This window comes from Salvelinus fontinalis, chromosome 27 (assembly GCF_029448725.1).
Source record: "Salvelinus fontinalis isolate EN_2023a chromosome 27, ASM2944872v1, whole genome shotgun sequence".
Taxonomy (NCBI): Eukaryota; Metazoa; Chordata; class Actinopteri; order Salmoniformes; family Salmonidae; genus Salvelinus; species Salvelinus fontinalis.
This window is the reverse complement of record NC_074691.1, coordinates 15,342,813-15,359,353: the sequence shown is the minus strand read 5'-3', so window position 1 is coordinate 15,359,353 and position 16,541 is coordinate 15,342,813. Positions and strand designations below refer to the sequence as shown.

The window sequence follows — 16,541 nt, the reverse complement described above, 5'->3', positions numbered from 1 at the left end:
GGGAAGGAGGAATGGCCGGTCTGGTGGCGCTGCTAACCCCTGAGTTACTGAGGGGTGGTGGGGTTACCACCGTGGCAGGCTGGCCCCTAGACAACCTGCAGAACTGCTCCAGCAGCATGTCCAACGCCTGGCCATGGCGCTCAGCCGATGTTTGGACCACCTCCATAAGACCACGAAGCAATTCCTCATGCCTACCAATTGAGGCTCCTTGGGAGGAGATAACGTTGCGCAACTGGCCTGGGTCTGCTAGGTCAGTAATGGCCAGTTCATACTATCAGGTATGAAGTTAAGACCCAGGTGCAGACAACGTCGAATTAACAATGGTTAAATAATCCAACAGGGGCATGCAATAGACAGGTCAAGGCAGGCAGGGCAGTAAACCAGAGGTGGGGCAACGGTACCGGATGGCAGGCAGGCTCAGGGTCAGGGTAGGCAGAGTGGTCAGGCAGGCGGTCTCAGAGTCAGGAGAGGCAAGAGTCAAAACCAGAAGGGTGAGAAAAAGAGAGACTGGGAAAAGCAGAAGCTGAGACAAAAACGCTGGTTGACTTGACAAACTGGCAACAGGGGGAGGGGCAATGCAAATAGTCTGGGTACCCATTTGATTAGCTGTTCTGGAGTCTTATGGCTTGGGGGTAGAAGCTATTTAGGAGCCTCTTGGACCTAGACTTGGCGCTCCGTTACCGCTTTCCGTGTGGTAGCAGAGAGAACAATCTGTGACTATGGTGGCTGGAGTCTTCAACAATTTTATGGCCATCCTCTGACACCACCTGGTATAGAGGTCTTGGATGGCAGGAAGCTTGGCCCCGGGGATGTACTGGGCCGTTCGCACTACCCTCTGTAGTGCCTTGCGGTCGGAGGCCGCAGCTATGCTCCCATTACACCCTCTTCTATCCAACATAAGTGTATGTTTCATATATGACCACGGTTAAGAGTGACTGGTGAGAGATGTGTCTGCTGTAAAGTCTCTCCAGGCGGTGCATCAGAGGGCTAATGGTCTGAGACAGGTGCTGAACATGCGTCCTACAGCCAAGTCCCTGGAGGTGTTTGGGGAGGTGTTCAGCAGCAGGCCCAACAGAGAGGACAAGACATCTAGCAGGACCAGACCACCCATCAAGAGAGCCATAGAGCAGGCAGAGCTCAGGAACAACTATGCTCCTATATGTGCAGGAACAACTATGCTCCTATTGTGATTGGAAGGATGCAATACTGTAGTATTTCAACAGTGAGGGGGTTTATGTTCGCAGAAGTCTGTGATACAATATCGCCCTCACATGGTGGATAACGGGAACTGCATACTGTATGTATAATGTATACACCTCTATAGAATCACTTTAAAACAGTCCCCTTTTTTTGCTATTATTTTGTATACAACATTTGTCATAGCGTTGAGGTCATCCTCAGTTGTAGGCTTATGAGAATATAAGAATACATGCTGTAACAGCCAGATTGAACATAGCATAAAAAAAAAAAATCTTAAACTTTCTGAAACATTGTGGGAACGAGCATCTGGTCCTAAAATGTAAAGAAAATGTATAAAACATGTTGTTTTGAATAGCAAACCTAAATCTATTTTAAACAATTTAACAAGCACTTTTAAAATAAAGTATGTGCTGCTTTGCTCTTGTCCCAAGGTCGTCACACACTATTTAGCACGTGATTTAAAATAAATATTGGCGTCTTCAATGAAGCGGCAAGTGCACTTTGAACAAGTGAAACTGTTTGTCTCTTGCATACAAATCCGTATCACTTTTGTAGACTATATATCTTGGAACTTGCTACCTTCAAAAGCGACTTGTTTTTTTTATACATTTCATATTTTAAATAATCGATATAGGCTAAACTGGGATGTCTGACTGCGATATTTCTAGCGGCTTTCTGCAAATCAATGATCAAAGCCGTTTTATGCTTCAAAGATGCGAGGTAAGTGTCAAATACACAAAAATAGTAGGCTAAAGTTGAATGGTTTATACAATTATTCCTTTGTTTATTTTTTGTCAGTCTATACAATTTATCACAATGGAATCTTTTTTAGATTTTTTAACTAGCCTATTTATCATGTCATGGGGATTAACCGGACATTTCTAGAAACTATTGACAAATGGAATGGTAATCAGCATCATTGTGTTGGATGACCACACAAAGCTTAATCAGGGAGGGCGTAGCAGTGTTGTGTGATATTCTGACTGACATGTGGCATTCTGTACCTTTGCTGCAGAGCTCTGGTGATGAAGATGATGACTGGAGACTAAAAAGAAGGGACAATAACAGGGTGGCAGCACAGAAGAGCCGAAAAAGACAGACACAGAGAGCAGATGAGCTGCATAAGGTGGGTCTGTACGTGCGTAACAGACTCCTTATCGTCACACAACTATCTTGGCATAGTCTAACCTTTTCTATTATATGACAGGAATAACGCAGCTATCAATGTCACACTTATTCTCTGAATCAAGTGGATTCAACTTTTATTCTACTCTACTAGTAAGATTATAAAGTAACTGAGCCCAGTTTGTCCCATACAGGCATATGAGTGTCTGGATCAGAAGAACAGGCGGCTGAAGAAGGAGGTACAGTTTCTGTCTGAGGAGCAAAGGCGTCTGACTGAGGCACTCAAGGCCCATGAGCCTCTCTGTCCAATCAGGCACTGTGTTCCCACCCTGGGGTCAGGGCCCTGGGATGTAGGGGTCCTCTCCAGTCTGCCCAGATAGCCACCATACCATGCAAAGACTACAGAGACAAACCAACATGGGAGACTTGTAAACAGTTAACAGGTCAGATTATGCATGTCCTCTGTCCTTTGTACTCTCTGTGTCAATTCGTTTTGTATAGCTTGAATCAAGTTGTAATCAAATAATTATAGGATGAAGTAATGAGCTTTGTTTCAGATGTTCAAATTGCTTGTCCTGTTTAAAATGTTTTGTATAAGAAATTGCAAATACATTGCATATCCCTCTCCCTTTGAGTCTGATAAATGTGGTTACCGTACCTTTTAATCACTTGTGTTTTTGAACTGGTTTTCCGGTATCTGGGTTTAGCCATGTGGGAACTTCTCCTTTAGCAGAAACAATAAACCATACAATTTTTTGGGGGGGTTTCCTTATTCCCTACTCTAAAACAAGTTATACACTGGCTATTACTAATGTATTTATGAATTTCAACACTTAATTGATAAATTAGATAATCAAATCACTTAATCCAAAGATCAGATGTAGAGTAATATTACATTTTTTGGTTAACTCATGTTATTACATTGTTGAGGTTACCCACTCTCTCTTCCCTATAATGTGGGTAAACACTCACTAACCTCATGTCTTCTCATACATCTAAAAAATGTGTGATGTTGAATAATGTTGCATTCTGGTCAACATCAATGATCTACAGTACGTTATGGTCTATCTTGATGACATGACTGCAGGCTTCTCTCAAGCGTTATTATGGATGGTTGTATACATTCCCAGTAGTCTAGTATTTGGCAAGGCTGTTTCTAAGAAATGCAGGCTGACCAATGAGAGAAGTGAAAGACTCTCCAGCCACACAGGCAGTGCTTTTCATACCAGAGGAATCTATTGACTTCAGTGTACTGTATTTGAGGGAGATTCTGGTGATTATCATAAAGCCTTTTGTGTGGATCACTCCTTTCAAAAATTGTTTATTTCCCACATTTAAGTAACATGCACTTCTTAGTCATTTTCTCTTCTAACTTTCAAATGAGCACAGATTGCTTGGACATAAACAACACAGGTTACTACTTTCAGTTCCATCCAGGAGATATTGGGGCATCATGTGGTATTTCACATGCCATCTTTTGAAGAACATGCCATGCTCTTCTATAAGAATATTAGTTTACACGTTCAGGTTAACATGACTTCACTTTCAGTATAAGTCAGTGTATGGCCTTACTGGAAAATCATATCCTTCACTTCCTTCTCCTTCATTGGCAGTTATACAATAGATACCCTACATTCAAATGAAAAAATATTCATGTTAACGGCGCAAAAACAGCATACCTTTAAAAAAAAATGGCTGTCAGATTTGGTAGCCAACAAACATAAACTAGTCATTTTACTGCACTCTAGTGACTGAACCATGAGAGACATATCCTCAATCTTTGTCCCAGTCTTGTCCCATCGCTGCAACTTAGGAGAGTACAGACTCGGGAGAGACGAAGGTCGAGAGCCATGCGTCCTCCGAAACACGACCCTGCCAAGCCGCATTGCTTCTTGACTGACACACTGCTCACTTAACCCGGAAGCTAGCCTCACCAATGTGTCGGAGGAAACACTGTACAACTGGTGACCAAGTCAGCGTGCATACGCCCAGCAGGCCACAGTTTTTAGAGCACGATGGGACAAGGACATCCTTGCCAGCCAAACCATCCCCTAACCCGGATGACACTGGGCAAATGGGTCTCCCGGTCCCGGCCGGCTGCGACACAGCGTGGGATCGAACCCGGGTCTGTAGTGACACCTCAAGCACTCCGATGCAGTGCCTCACCCATTAATTTCTACACCTTGTTGCTTCTGAAGAACAGAGGCACATATCCAGACTTTGCTGAAGCTGAACATCCATACAAAACCAAGCATGAAACAGTGGTTGGCAGGGCTGGCCCTAGCCTTTTGGGGGCCCATCCACCTCAGGGGAAAAACATTTGAGTGGCCCCCCTCTTGATGATGGAGAGAGAAAAAAATTACATTTTAGAGTTTAATTCTACACATTTTGCCATGGGGCGCAGAGAAAATGTTGCACATTTATAGCACGTTTGTTGCAATTCTACACGTTTGGCCATGTGGGTTTTGCAATTTTATTCATTTTGCCATGGGGTGGAGATAAAAATTAGCATTTTTACAGATAATTTCATGCAATTCTACACATTTTGCCATAGGGTGGAGAGAATTGTTTTTGCGTCTACACATTTTGCCATGACTTATGCCATGCAAATATGTTATCTGAGTGAGAGTGACTAACAAAATCAATGGGGCCCCCTTCATGCATGGTCGATAATTCGGCCATGATTACAAGTTTAGATAGCTGACTAAACTAATTTACCAATATGAAGCTGGCATGGGCTAATTGAGTGACTGTCAGTAGTCAGGTTTTCATTCAATTGGCGACAGATTTGAATGCGAATATTCAAACATCTGTATAAAAACACTATACACATTTTCCCACCAGAGATCTGTTTCCATCAAATTGACTTGTTCCAGGTAAAAGGCTGTGCGTGATGACAAAGTGCAATTTTTTTTTAAATGCGGTCAAATTCCCATGTACCGAATAAGTTAAATGAGTTTCCATCGCATTTTCAACTCTACTGAGTTGTTTGTGTTATATAGCGTGTTTTCCCACTTTGGTATTGGCACGTGTGCTCTAGCCAAGCATTGAAGATCATGTCACCAGAATAAGACCTTCAATATTTATTGGAAAAGAGTGTCAAGCTCATCAACCTTGAACTTTCACCATCTTGTGAAGTTCACAATTTATTAATCTGCAGCCTAATAAACTGCATACTTTCCTGACAAGTCATAGTGGGGGTACCATACAACATGTCATCTCGTGACTCCAAGTTTAGTTCGATATGATGGTTATTATATCAATATGTGCGCATTAAAGCTTTTCCACCAACATTTCTCGCATAATTATTTTTACTGACAAAAAAAGGTCCCACCTTGTTTCAGCGTATTTTGTTTCGTCTACGTTTGGAAAGTTTACTTAAAAATGTGCTGTTTCCATCAGGCCAGTCAAGACATTTTTTATCCGACATGCAATTTACAGGCATAAAAAGGTTGAATGGAAACCTTAGTTAGTTACTGACATAACATGAGATAACTGCTGAGGCACAACCACATTTTTAAATTGCACCTTGTGTATTCTACTATTCTAACGTTCACCAGTAAACTGAGACGTTGACTGAGTTCTTAAAACTAAATGAGAGCGACCACTTATGCCTGGAGCTAGCCCTGGTGGTTGGCATTAAGCTGTAATTTAAACACAATGACACAACTCTGCAGCAGTGGAACTAACATTTCACAAGGGACCTAAAATTGCTGTTGAGTGCATGCTGTTCTCATATGAATTTATTGCATCAATTCTCCACATGAACTGAACATCATGATACTGTATGTCTGAGAAGCTTGCCTCATAGTACATTTCCTGTATGGACACAGCATGGTTTCTTGTCTTGCATCACCCAGAGCTTCATGACACAGTGTCAACCAGACTGTGATGACTCTCATCTGACCCTGACAGAGAGAGGTCAGTTTATGAACTAACTGACACAGCTCAGAGGAGAATGGATATCTGGATGGGGGATTTATGATATAGATATTGATTTACAGCATCCATCAGTTCATGTGTGGATGCTTGTAATAAGTGGTTGTCCTGTATTACACAAGAAATCCCAAAAACCTTTGGAGATGAATTCAAATGCCATGCCCATTTCATAATCTTGGAAGCAGGTCAGGATGTCAAGTAGGGCTCCCTATCATTGCATGAATTGCAATGTTGAGACAATTCACATTTCTGTAAGGGTTGAATCATTCCTGTTCTATACTTTGTCGAGCAACTCTCTGAGAGGCATTGCAAATGGTACTTCATGTAAATGTTGGATCATGATTTATTATCTGTGGCATGAGAATGAGTTGAGTGCTGCAAGGCTGAAGGAACAGTTATCATGATGGGATACACTGCCTTCAGAAAGTATTCACACCCCTTGACTTTTCCACATTTTGTTGTTGTAACGGCTGGTGCTCTCCTCATCCTCGGATGAGGTGAGGAGAGAAGGATCTTCAGACCAAAACGCAGCATTTGGGAAATAAGCCATCTTTATTATGAATACGATGGCAACACGAAACGAAACAAAACACTTTCAAAACTATAAAACAAGAAAACGACGTTGACGAAACCTGAACATAAACTTACATAACTAAACATAAACTCACGTACAGGAAACCGACGACATCGAAACGAAACGAAACAAACAAACGCTACAGTCCTGTGTGGCACGAACATACATACTGACACAGGAGACAATCACCCACAACTAACACTGTGACAACGCCTACCTAAATATGACTCTTAATTAGAGGAACGCCAAACACCTGCCTCTAATTAAGAGCCATACCAGGTAACCCAAAACCAACACAGAAACAGAAAACATAGAATGCCCACCCAACCTCACGTCCTGACCAACTAACACACATAACAACTAACATAAATAGGTCAGGAACGTGACATTACCCCCCCCACAAGGTGCGAACTCCGGACGCACCAGCACAAAGTCTAGGGGAGGGTCTGGGTGGGCATCTAACCACGGTGGTGGCTCAGGCTCCGGGCGAGGTCCCCACCCCACCATAATCCATCCTAGCTTCCTCCCTCCAAGAATGTCCACCCTCTTTTTACTCCCACAAAATCCTCCTAATAACATCACTAATAAGGAACGCACCGGGACAGAGAGATAAATCAAGACAGAGGGATAGATAAGAATATAGAGGTAGATCCAGATAGAGAGGGAGATCAGGATAGAGGGGCAACTCCGTACTGAAAGGCAGCTCCGGACAGAGAGACAGCTCTGGACTGATGGGCAGTTCTGGGTATCTAGCCGTTTCAGGCTGAAGGGCAGCTCATGGCTGACTGACGAATCTCGACGCTCATGGCTGGCTGACGGCTCTCGACGCTCATGGCTGTCTGACGGCTCTCGACGCTCATGGCAGGCTGACGGCTCTCGACGCTCATGGCAGGCTGACGGCTCTCGACGCTCATGGCAGGCTGACGGCTCTCGACGCTCATGGCAGGCTGACGGCTCTCGACGCTCATGGCGCTCTGACGGCTCTGGCTGCTCATGGCTCTCTGACGGCTCTGGCTGCTCATGGCTCTCTGACGGCTCTGGCTGCTCATGGCTCTCTGACGGCTCTGGCTGCTCATGGCTCGCTGGCGGCTCTGGCAGATCCTGTCTGGTTGGCGGCTCTGGCAGATCCTGTCTGGTTGGCGGCTCTGGCAGATCCTGTCTGGTTGGCGGCTCTGGCAGATCCTGTCTGGTTGGCGGCTCTGGCAGATCCTGTCTGGCTGACGGCTCTAGCGGCTCCTGTCTGGCTGACGGCTCTAGCGGCTCCTGTCTGGCTGACGACTCTGTAGGCTCATGGCAGACGGGCGGCTTTGCAGGCTCATGGCAGACGGGTGGCTTTGCAGGCTCCTGGCAGACGGATGGCTCAGACGGCGCTGGGGAGACGGATGGCTCAGATGGCGCTGGGGAGACGGATGGCTCAGATGGCGCTGGGGAGACGGATGAATCAGATGGCGCTGGGGAGACGGATGGCTCAGATGGCGCTGGGGAGACGGATGGCTCTGGCCGGATACGGTGCACTGTAGACCTGGTGCGTGGTGCCGGAACTGGAGGCACCGGGCTAAAGATAAGCACCTTCCTACTAGTGCGGGGAGCAGGGACAGGGCACACTGTATTCTCAAAGCCCACTCTATAACTGATGCGTGGTACCGGCACTGGTGACGCCGGGCTGAGGACAAGCACATCAGGATTAGTAGGGGGAGAAGATACAGTTTGTACAGGGCTCTGGAGACGCACTGGTAGCTTAGTGCGTGGGGCCGGAACTGGAGGCACCGTGCTAATGATAAGCACCTTCCTACTAGTGCGGGGAGCAGGAACAGGGCACACTGTATTCTCAAAGCCCACTCTATAACTGATGCGTGGTACCGGCACTGGTGACGCCGGGCTGAGGACAAGCACATCAGGATTAGTAGGGGGAGAAGATACAGTTTGTACAGGGCTCTGGAGACGCACTGGTAGCTTAGTGCGTGGGGCCGGAACTGGAGGCACCGGGCTAGATACACGCACTACAGGGAGAGTGCGTGGAGGAGGAACAGGGCTCAGGATACGCACTGGTAGCCTAGTGCGTAGTGTAGACACTGTAGGTACTAGGCTGGGGCGGGGAGGTGGTGCCGGAAATACCGGACCATGGAGGCGTACTTGCACTCTTGAGCATTGAACCCGCCCAACCTTACCTGGTTGAATGCTCCCGGTCGCCCGACCAGTGCGGGGAGGTGGAATAACCCGCACCGGCCTATGTAGGCGAACCGGGGAAACCATGCGTAAGGCCGGTGCCATGTATGCCGGCCCGAGGAGACGCACTGGAGACCAGACGCGTTGAGCCGGCCTCATGACACCTGGCTCAATACTCAATCTAGCCCTACCAGTGCGGGGAGGTGGAATAACCCGCACTGGGCTATGCACTCGTACAGGAGACACCGTGCGCTCTACTGCGTAACACGGCGCCTGCCCGTACTCCCGCTCTCCACGGTAAGCCTGGGAAGTGGGCGCAGGTCTCCTACCTGCCCTTGGCCCACTACCTCCTAGCCTCCCCCCAAGAATTTTTTGGGAATTACTTACGGGCTTTTTGGGCTTCCGTGCCAGACGCGTTCCCTCATAGCTCCGGTTCCTCTCTCCGGTAGCCTCTGCTCTCCTCAGTGCCTCCAGCTGTTCCCATGGGAGGCGATCTCTACCAGCCAGGATCTCCTCCCATGTGTAGACACCTTTTCCATCCAATAAATCGTCCCATGTCCATTGCTCCTTCTTCTCCTGTCCCTTACTCCGTTTATTTTTCCCTTGCCGCTTGGTCTTAGCGTGGTGGGTGATTCTGTAACGGCTGGTGCTCTCCTCATCCTCGGATGAGGTGAGGAGAGAAGGATCTTCAGACCAAAACGCAGCATTTGGGAAATAAGCCATCTTTATTATGAATACGATGGCAACACGAAACGAAACAAAACACTTTCAAAACTATAAAACAAGAAAACGACGTTGACGAAACCTGAACATAAACTTACATAACTAAACATAAACTCACGTACAGGAAACCGACGACATCGAAACGAAACGAAACAAACAAACGCTACAGTCCCGTGTGGCACGAACATACATACTGACACAGGAGACAATCACCCACAACTAACACTGTGACAACGCCTACCTAAATATGACTCTTAATTAGAGGAACGCCAAACACCTGCCTCTAATTAAGAGCCATACCAGGTAACCCAAAACCAACACAGAAACAGAAAACATAGAATGCCCACCCAACCTCACGTCCTGACCAACTAACACACATAACAACTAACATAAATAGGTCAGGAACGTGACAGTTGTGCATCATTTTTAGATTTTTTTTTGTCACTGGGCTACACGCAATACCACATAATGTCAAAGTGGAATTATTGTTTGTAGAAATATTTACAAATGAATTAAATAGGAAAAGCTGAAATGTCTTGAATCAATAAGTATTCAAACCTTTTGTTATGGCAAGCCCTAAATAAGTTCAGAAGTACACATAGTAAGTTGCATGGACTCACTCTGTGTGTAATATTAAAGATGAACACCTCATCTCTGTACCCCACACATACAATTATCTGTAAGGTCCTTCAGTCGAGCAGTGAATTTCAAACTCCGATTCAACCACAGACCAGGGAGGTTTTTCAAAGCCTCGCAAAGAAGGGTACCTGCATATTGGTAGATGGGTAAAAAAAAAAAAAAAAAACGCAGACATTGAATATCCTTTTAAGCATGATGAAGTTAATAATTGCACTTTGGATGGTATACCAATACACCCAGTCACTACAAAGATACAGGCGTCCTTCCCAACTCAGTTGCCGGAGAGGAAGAGGAAGAGGAAACCACTCAGGGATTTTAGCAGAAGGCCGATTGCGACTTTAAAACAGTTACAGAGTTTAATGGCTGGGATAGGAAGAAAACTGAGGATGGATCAACAACATTGTAGTTACTCCACAATACTAACCTAATTGACTGAGTGAAAAGAAGGAAGCCTGCACAGAATAAAAATATTCCAAAACATGCATTCGGTTTGCAACAATTTTCAAGCATAGTGGTAGCTGCCTCATGTTATGGGTATGGTTGTAATCGTTAAGGACTGGGGAGTTTTTCAGGATAAAAAATCAATGGAATGGAGCTAAGCACAGGCACAATCCTAGAGGAAACCCTGATCCAGTCTGCTTTCCACCAGACACTGGGAGATTAATTCACCTTTCAGCAGGACAATAACCTAAAGGCCAAATCTACACTGGAGTTGCTTACCAAGACGACAGTGAATGTTTGGCCTAGTTACAGTTTTGACTTAAATCTACTTGAAAATCTATGGCAAGACCTTAACCACTAGGTATATTCAATGATCAACAAACATTAGAGACTTACCCAGAAAAACTCACAATTGTCATCTCCGCCACCGGTGATTCTAACATGTATTGACTCAGGGGTTTGAATACTTATGTAAGAGATATATTAGTGTTTTATTTTTCATTTATTTTTTTAACAAATTACAATGTAACATTACAGAGCATTTTGTGTAGATCGTTGACAAAAATGACAATTAAATCCCACTTCATAACACAAAAAAATATTTTCTGAAGGCACTGTACAGGATAATAACATACCTCAGCCTCTGCAAGAGAGAATGAAAACATCCCGTGTGGTGCTACACATATGAGAACATTACAGCACACAGACCTTTTCACCTCCCAACTTTCCCCAAATTCGACCTCTGGTGCCAAATAATGATCCAGTGCCTTTAATATGGTTAATCATTTGTTTAGATCATGATCCACTGTTCAGATGATGGACATTTTAATCTCAGAGTGTGTTAAACTTCCTGTGTTTAGGGAAATGTGTCAGAGTAATCAGTTATCTAAGTACATCCATATTTCACAATCATGTTCTAGAGAAGCACTGAAGAAGATTCTGTAGAAACATTACAGGAAAACCGCTGGACGGTCAGTAATTTGATCTACCGTAGCAGTCTGTGACAAGAATAAAGAAATCCCGCAGTCTGGCTGCATTGTGGCTGTTATGAGTCAGTCATTTGTGTAGTTATCAAAAACCACCATCAGAAAAATGGGATATTACTTTTTATGGAATATGGACCACAACGGTAGGGTGGAGTGAGGGATACTTGTGTTCTGAGTGAAACATTATTTCACAGCCTATCTCATCAGATAACACCCACTGAACTATACTGAGCAGGCCTGGCACAGGAGAACACACTCTTTCAGTCTGGAAAGGGAGACATGTCCTGGCTTGTACTCAGATGAACACCAACACAAATAATGTGCTGAGATGCTAAACATGTTCATGAATATTTGTTTTGCATCACAACTATGCAATGTCAATATACCAATGTCATTGAATACCTTGCCAAAAATATTTTTATAAATGTTCTGAATCCTTCCCCAGAAACAATAGAAAACAAAAACATTTGAAGTATATATATATTTTATATATTTATTAACAAAGTATCAAAAACAGAAAAATCAAAAGACAGAATAGAATTGAGTACTTAATTGGTTTCATCTTGTGGTTTTGCCGGACTTGATACAATGTGATATTTCGCATTACACTCAAATACTTTTAGTGAACAATGTTTAAGTGAGAAAAATTGGAAGGTAAAACAGAAAAACAAGACAGGTATTGAAGAACATAAAAGAGGTGTGTCATCCTTCAAATTAAGTATTTCAGTAGTAAGCCCCCAGCCATGACTAGCATGCCTGTTTGAACACGAAACACTGAACTACACAAAAACAAATAAAACACATGGACGCCTGCATCTCTCACCGTCTTCCTCTCAACCGTTTACTCGCAAACACACACAGATAAACAGTACCTTACCATAAACCACACATTATATTTTGAGACATTACAGAATATAGAGACAAAAGCTACTATTGATCATAAAAATGTGTTGTTTGAGCAATGAGCCTACCCAGAGGACGTCACAGCATAACCAATGGACTGAGGGGAGAGGGAAGGGGGTTGTTTGGCAGTGACTTGGTAATTGCAGCCAAACACTGAGGCAATTCATGTAATCTTCCAAGACTTCAAAGTGAAAACCTCAGACAAGCAGAGTGCTAAATAATTCCACTTAGATATCTAGCTACTTATACCTAGTGGTTCTATTTTATAAGTCCAGCTTCAATAACACAAACAAACAACTTTTTGAAGACAATAGGGAGGTGTAAGTTGGTTTACATATATGTTATACAGTAAATACACACTGTTATACATGTGAAATGTAATAGGAAACACACAAGCATAACTTCAACATTTCAGAGAAAATACTACAGATCACTACGAAATCAGGGTCTAATCAGAATACACCAGCTTACAAAAATGTAATGACTGATTTTCAAGAAAGGAGTTCCGGGGCTGACAGTGCCATTGTCTGTCAGTAAGTTAAATGAAATTCTATCTAAGTGAATCAACATTACATGCACTCCCTATATTGTCCTCTTATTAGAGGGTTCCTGTGATATGAACTATACCTGTATAGTCTGAGTTAGTAGTAGTAGCAGCTTCAGAGGTTTTTGTTAGGCAAGTCAAGGGGGAAGAAAGTGAGCTATAGCCAAAGCTAATACAGAATATATTCAATAACAGCAAACACTTCATACTATGTATGCGAAAAACTTTCAAAATGACAGTAATAACACAGCTATCAATGTAGCACACAGTACACAGCCATTACTATCTCACCACATGTATTGTGTGCCATAAAGATAGCTTATACAAGTAGTATTTTTCCTCAACAAGCATATATCTCAACTGACCAGTGAAATCCTGTGCCTTTACCACTTTGACATCATGCTTTAGTACAAAAATAGAGAATGAGTAATTTACCTCAAATAAAAGTGTTAAACATTTAAGGAAACAATAAATACATTAGATGTATTTCTATGTTTTAGTGCTTTGACATTCGCCCTATGTGCCGGAACAGCCCAAGCCACCCTAGGTGGAACACGGGGTGTCCATCCTTGTGCTGTCCAGTCCTTCCTCTTATCACCAACCCAGCTGCAGTCACTATGTTGAGGAGTGGAACGTGTAAAGCTCCTTTGCTTTGATGGCCTGACAGAGCCTTCACTTGATGCAGGTACAGAGTGCAGTAGCCAGGGGAAGGTGAGTGCTTGAGTGTATAAGTAGTACCCTACTACCCAGAGTTGGTGGATCAGAGATGGCCACAAGCGGTCGACACTGAGGTGTGGCGGTGATCAAGCTGACCCATCTGCAGGGTTCCCTCCTTGATCTGCTGGATGAACAGGTTTCTCTCGTCCTCAGGGGTCTGGCCGTTCTGGGCCCGTACGATGCAGGTGGGCCGGTGGAGGTTCAACATGTAGACTAACTGCTGCTTCTGGCTCTTCAGCTCCTCAATCTGGGCCTTCAACTCAGTGTTCACCAACTCTAGTTTCTCAGACTCCTGGAATAGTAGTTTGGTCAGATCCTGTTAACCATGTTGGTACATCTTTTGAATACTCAATTATGTTTAGTGTATTTGAGTTTGTATGCAAATAATTACATTGAGCTCTTAGATAAAAAAGGGGAACCTCTACCCTTCACTTAAATCATACAAAAAATAATGGGAGATTAAATAGAAAGTATCACTGAGGCACATTCTAACTTTATTTGAAAAACCTTTTGAATAAATAAAGATATTGCATAATATAACACTGTATGTCTACTGTCTGGCAGCCTCCGGGTAAAATGTATAATCTCTCTCCATCATAATAAGGTTGTACTGCCCTTTAAAATACACATTGAACGTACCTTTAGCAGACAATCCGTTTTTTCCTTCTTATTATTCCTACATTTGGCAGCAGCTACTTTGTTTCTTTCTCGTCTTCTTTTCCTCCTCTCGCTTTCCTCCGGGGTCGCCTGATAAACACACATTGGGAAAATGAACAACCTCGAATAACAGCACCAAACTAGTATGTGCTAAAAATGTGTCGGTTAACCTGTAATTACAGGTTTCTGTATAGCTACGAATTAATTTACCACCATCTCACACGATTCAGTGAAAACGTAGGCCTATACAAAAAAAAGGCCCCTATAAGATTTATTACTATCTAAGAATTACTATTGGCTTTATGGGGGCCAAAAAATAACTGAAAGGGAGTAGATATTACAGTACGCGGCTAATGTCGACATCCTTACCTGTCTCTTGACACTTGTGGCTTCTGACGGTCTGTCTGAACTTGAGCTTGCACAGTCGCTCATGATATCCGCACTCAGTCCGTTGGACAGCCGCCTGTGCTGGATAGCGTAGCGCAACTCCTCCTTTACCAGGGGAGTGAAGTTGGTGAAGTCCTCGAGCGTGAGTGTTCCAGGTGGGGACAGGCAGGGTACAAAGGCTGACGCGCTGATCTCGGACAGGCTGAATCCCTGATGCTGTAGCATCATTAAGAAAAACTGAAACAAAAAGTGGTGCTCTGTCACATAACGCGTACTAAAATCGAAACAAAAGCAAGACAATAACCCTTGGACACTGGACTGAATATAACGTCAGATAAGCAGCAACATCTTGGCAAGTGAGCAAGACTATTAATAAAAGCTTATAGAAAAACTGTATTCACGTCAATTTGGCTCAAAATAGTTTCTTGCAAATGTATACCATTGGAATATTTTTATAATATAGGCCTACAAAAGACGGCTAGCGTGTTCTCTGTTATGGGTGTGATACCTAGAGGCTACGTCGCTACAATTCCACCAGACACAGCAGTTAAAGTTTTCTACATTGTAGCCCAACATGCCAACAATGTAACCCAACAATGTAACAATACCGGCAAATACATCAATCACCCTGTTAAACAATGTAACAATGCGTGTCACTTTTAGGGACAGTAAATGTAACATCTGACGCTACCCAGTCGTCGGATAAGCACAGTCCATTTATAATTCAAGTTTCAAAATAACTAATAAGACAAATATAAATAAACTCTAGTTTAATTCGCAAAAACAAAAGTTACGAGTAGCCTAAGAATTGTGCATTTAAACCCGTTTTCTTTATGAATGGACATCGGTCCCTCTTAAACTATGCAACATTTCGGCTGTTGTGGCGGATCTTCTGAAAACATTTCGATCCCATTCCGGAAGAAACTTCTTATTAAGAAAATAGACCTACCTGATTTTATTTTCAGTGAAGAAATTGTGTTAGACGTTGAAAGGCATTTATCGGCTCCTGGGTGTGAGACTCTTCTGTTCTGTTAAGAAAGTTACAGTTGTCGACTGAGCGTTGCATCACCCCTTTTTATAGTGGACTCTTCGGCATTTACTAGTTGGTGGGCCGGTCGTGGTGACGTCATCCTATTTATAGCACTGTGGAAGCTTAGTTGCGATGATGCAATCCAGCAACCCTTTGTAGCACACCATAAAAGGGCAGGCTCAACCCCCTTTACCCACAAGGAATTTAAGTCGTAACATTTCATACTAATGAGCAAATACAGACATAATAGTTGAATGATCCGAGGTGTTTTTTGTCCAGTCTATACACTTTATTGGCTAGAGTAAAAAAAAAAAATGATGTTAAAGGTGGGCTTGCCCATCTATCTCCCTGTTAACATATCAGTCATATCATCTCTAGCATTCAGTGCAAGGGTATGTCTCGGCTACTAGCAAAAATAATAATAACAGTAATAATAATAATAAAACCTAGTTCATAAGGGAGCTTCCATGAAGTAGCATATTGCTTCTGAATTTAGCTTCTGAATAAAGT

General features: G+C 43.4%; 2 protein-coding genes across 3 annotated transcripts; one reads left to right on the top strand and one right to left on the bottom strand.

Moving 5' to 3' along the window:
• The first annotated feature begins 1,683 nt into the window (after window positions 1-1,683).
• LOC129825130 (basic leucine zipper transcriptional factor ATF-like 3) lies at window positions 1,684-3,629 on the top strand. Its single transcript, XM_055884952.1, has 3 exons — window positions 1,684-1,920; window positions 2,216-2,326; window positions 2,520-3,629. Exons 1-3 carry the CDS (start codon window positions 1,846-1,848, stop codon window positions 2,703-2,705), a joined length of 372 nt encoding a protein of 123 aa, XP_055740927.1. The 5' UTR covers window positions 1,684-1,845; the 3' UTR covers window positions 2,706-3,629.
• An 8,643-nt stretch (window positions 3,630-12,272) lies between these two features.
• On the bottom strand, window positions 12,273-16,073 carry LOC129825129 (cyclic AMP-dependent transcription factor ATF-3-like). Of its 2 annotated transcripts, none has more exons than XM_055884950.1 (4): window positions 15,951-16,073; window positions 14,984-15,238; window positions 14,597-14,704; window positions 12,273-14,273 (listed from the first exon to the last, which is right to left on the bottom strand). In XM_055884950.1, the coding sequence occupies exons 2-4, from the start codon at window positions 15,227-15,229 to the stop codon at window positions 14,001-14,003; spliced, it is 627 nt and encodes a 208-aa protein (XP_055740925.1). In that variant the 5' UTR covers window positions 15,230-15,238; window positions 15,951-16,073; the 3' UTR covers window positions 12,273-14,000. The 2 variants fall into 2 exon arrangements, with proteins under 2 accessions (XP_055740925.1, XP_055740926.1); XM_055884951.1 differs by having other exon boundaries at window positions 12,273-14,249; window positions 15,951-16,068.
• Between the last annotated feature and the right edge of the window lie 468 nt (window positions 16,074-16,541).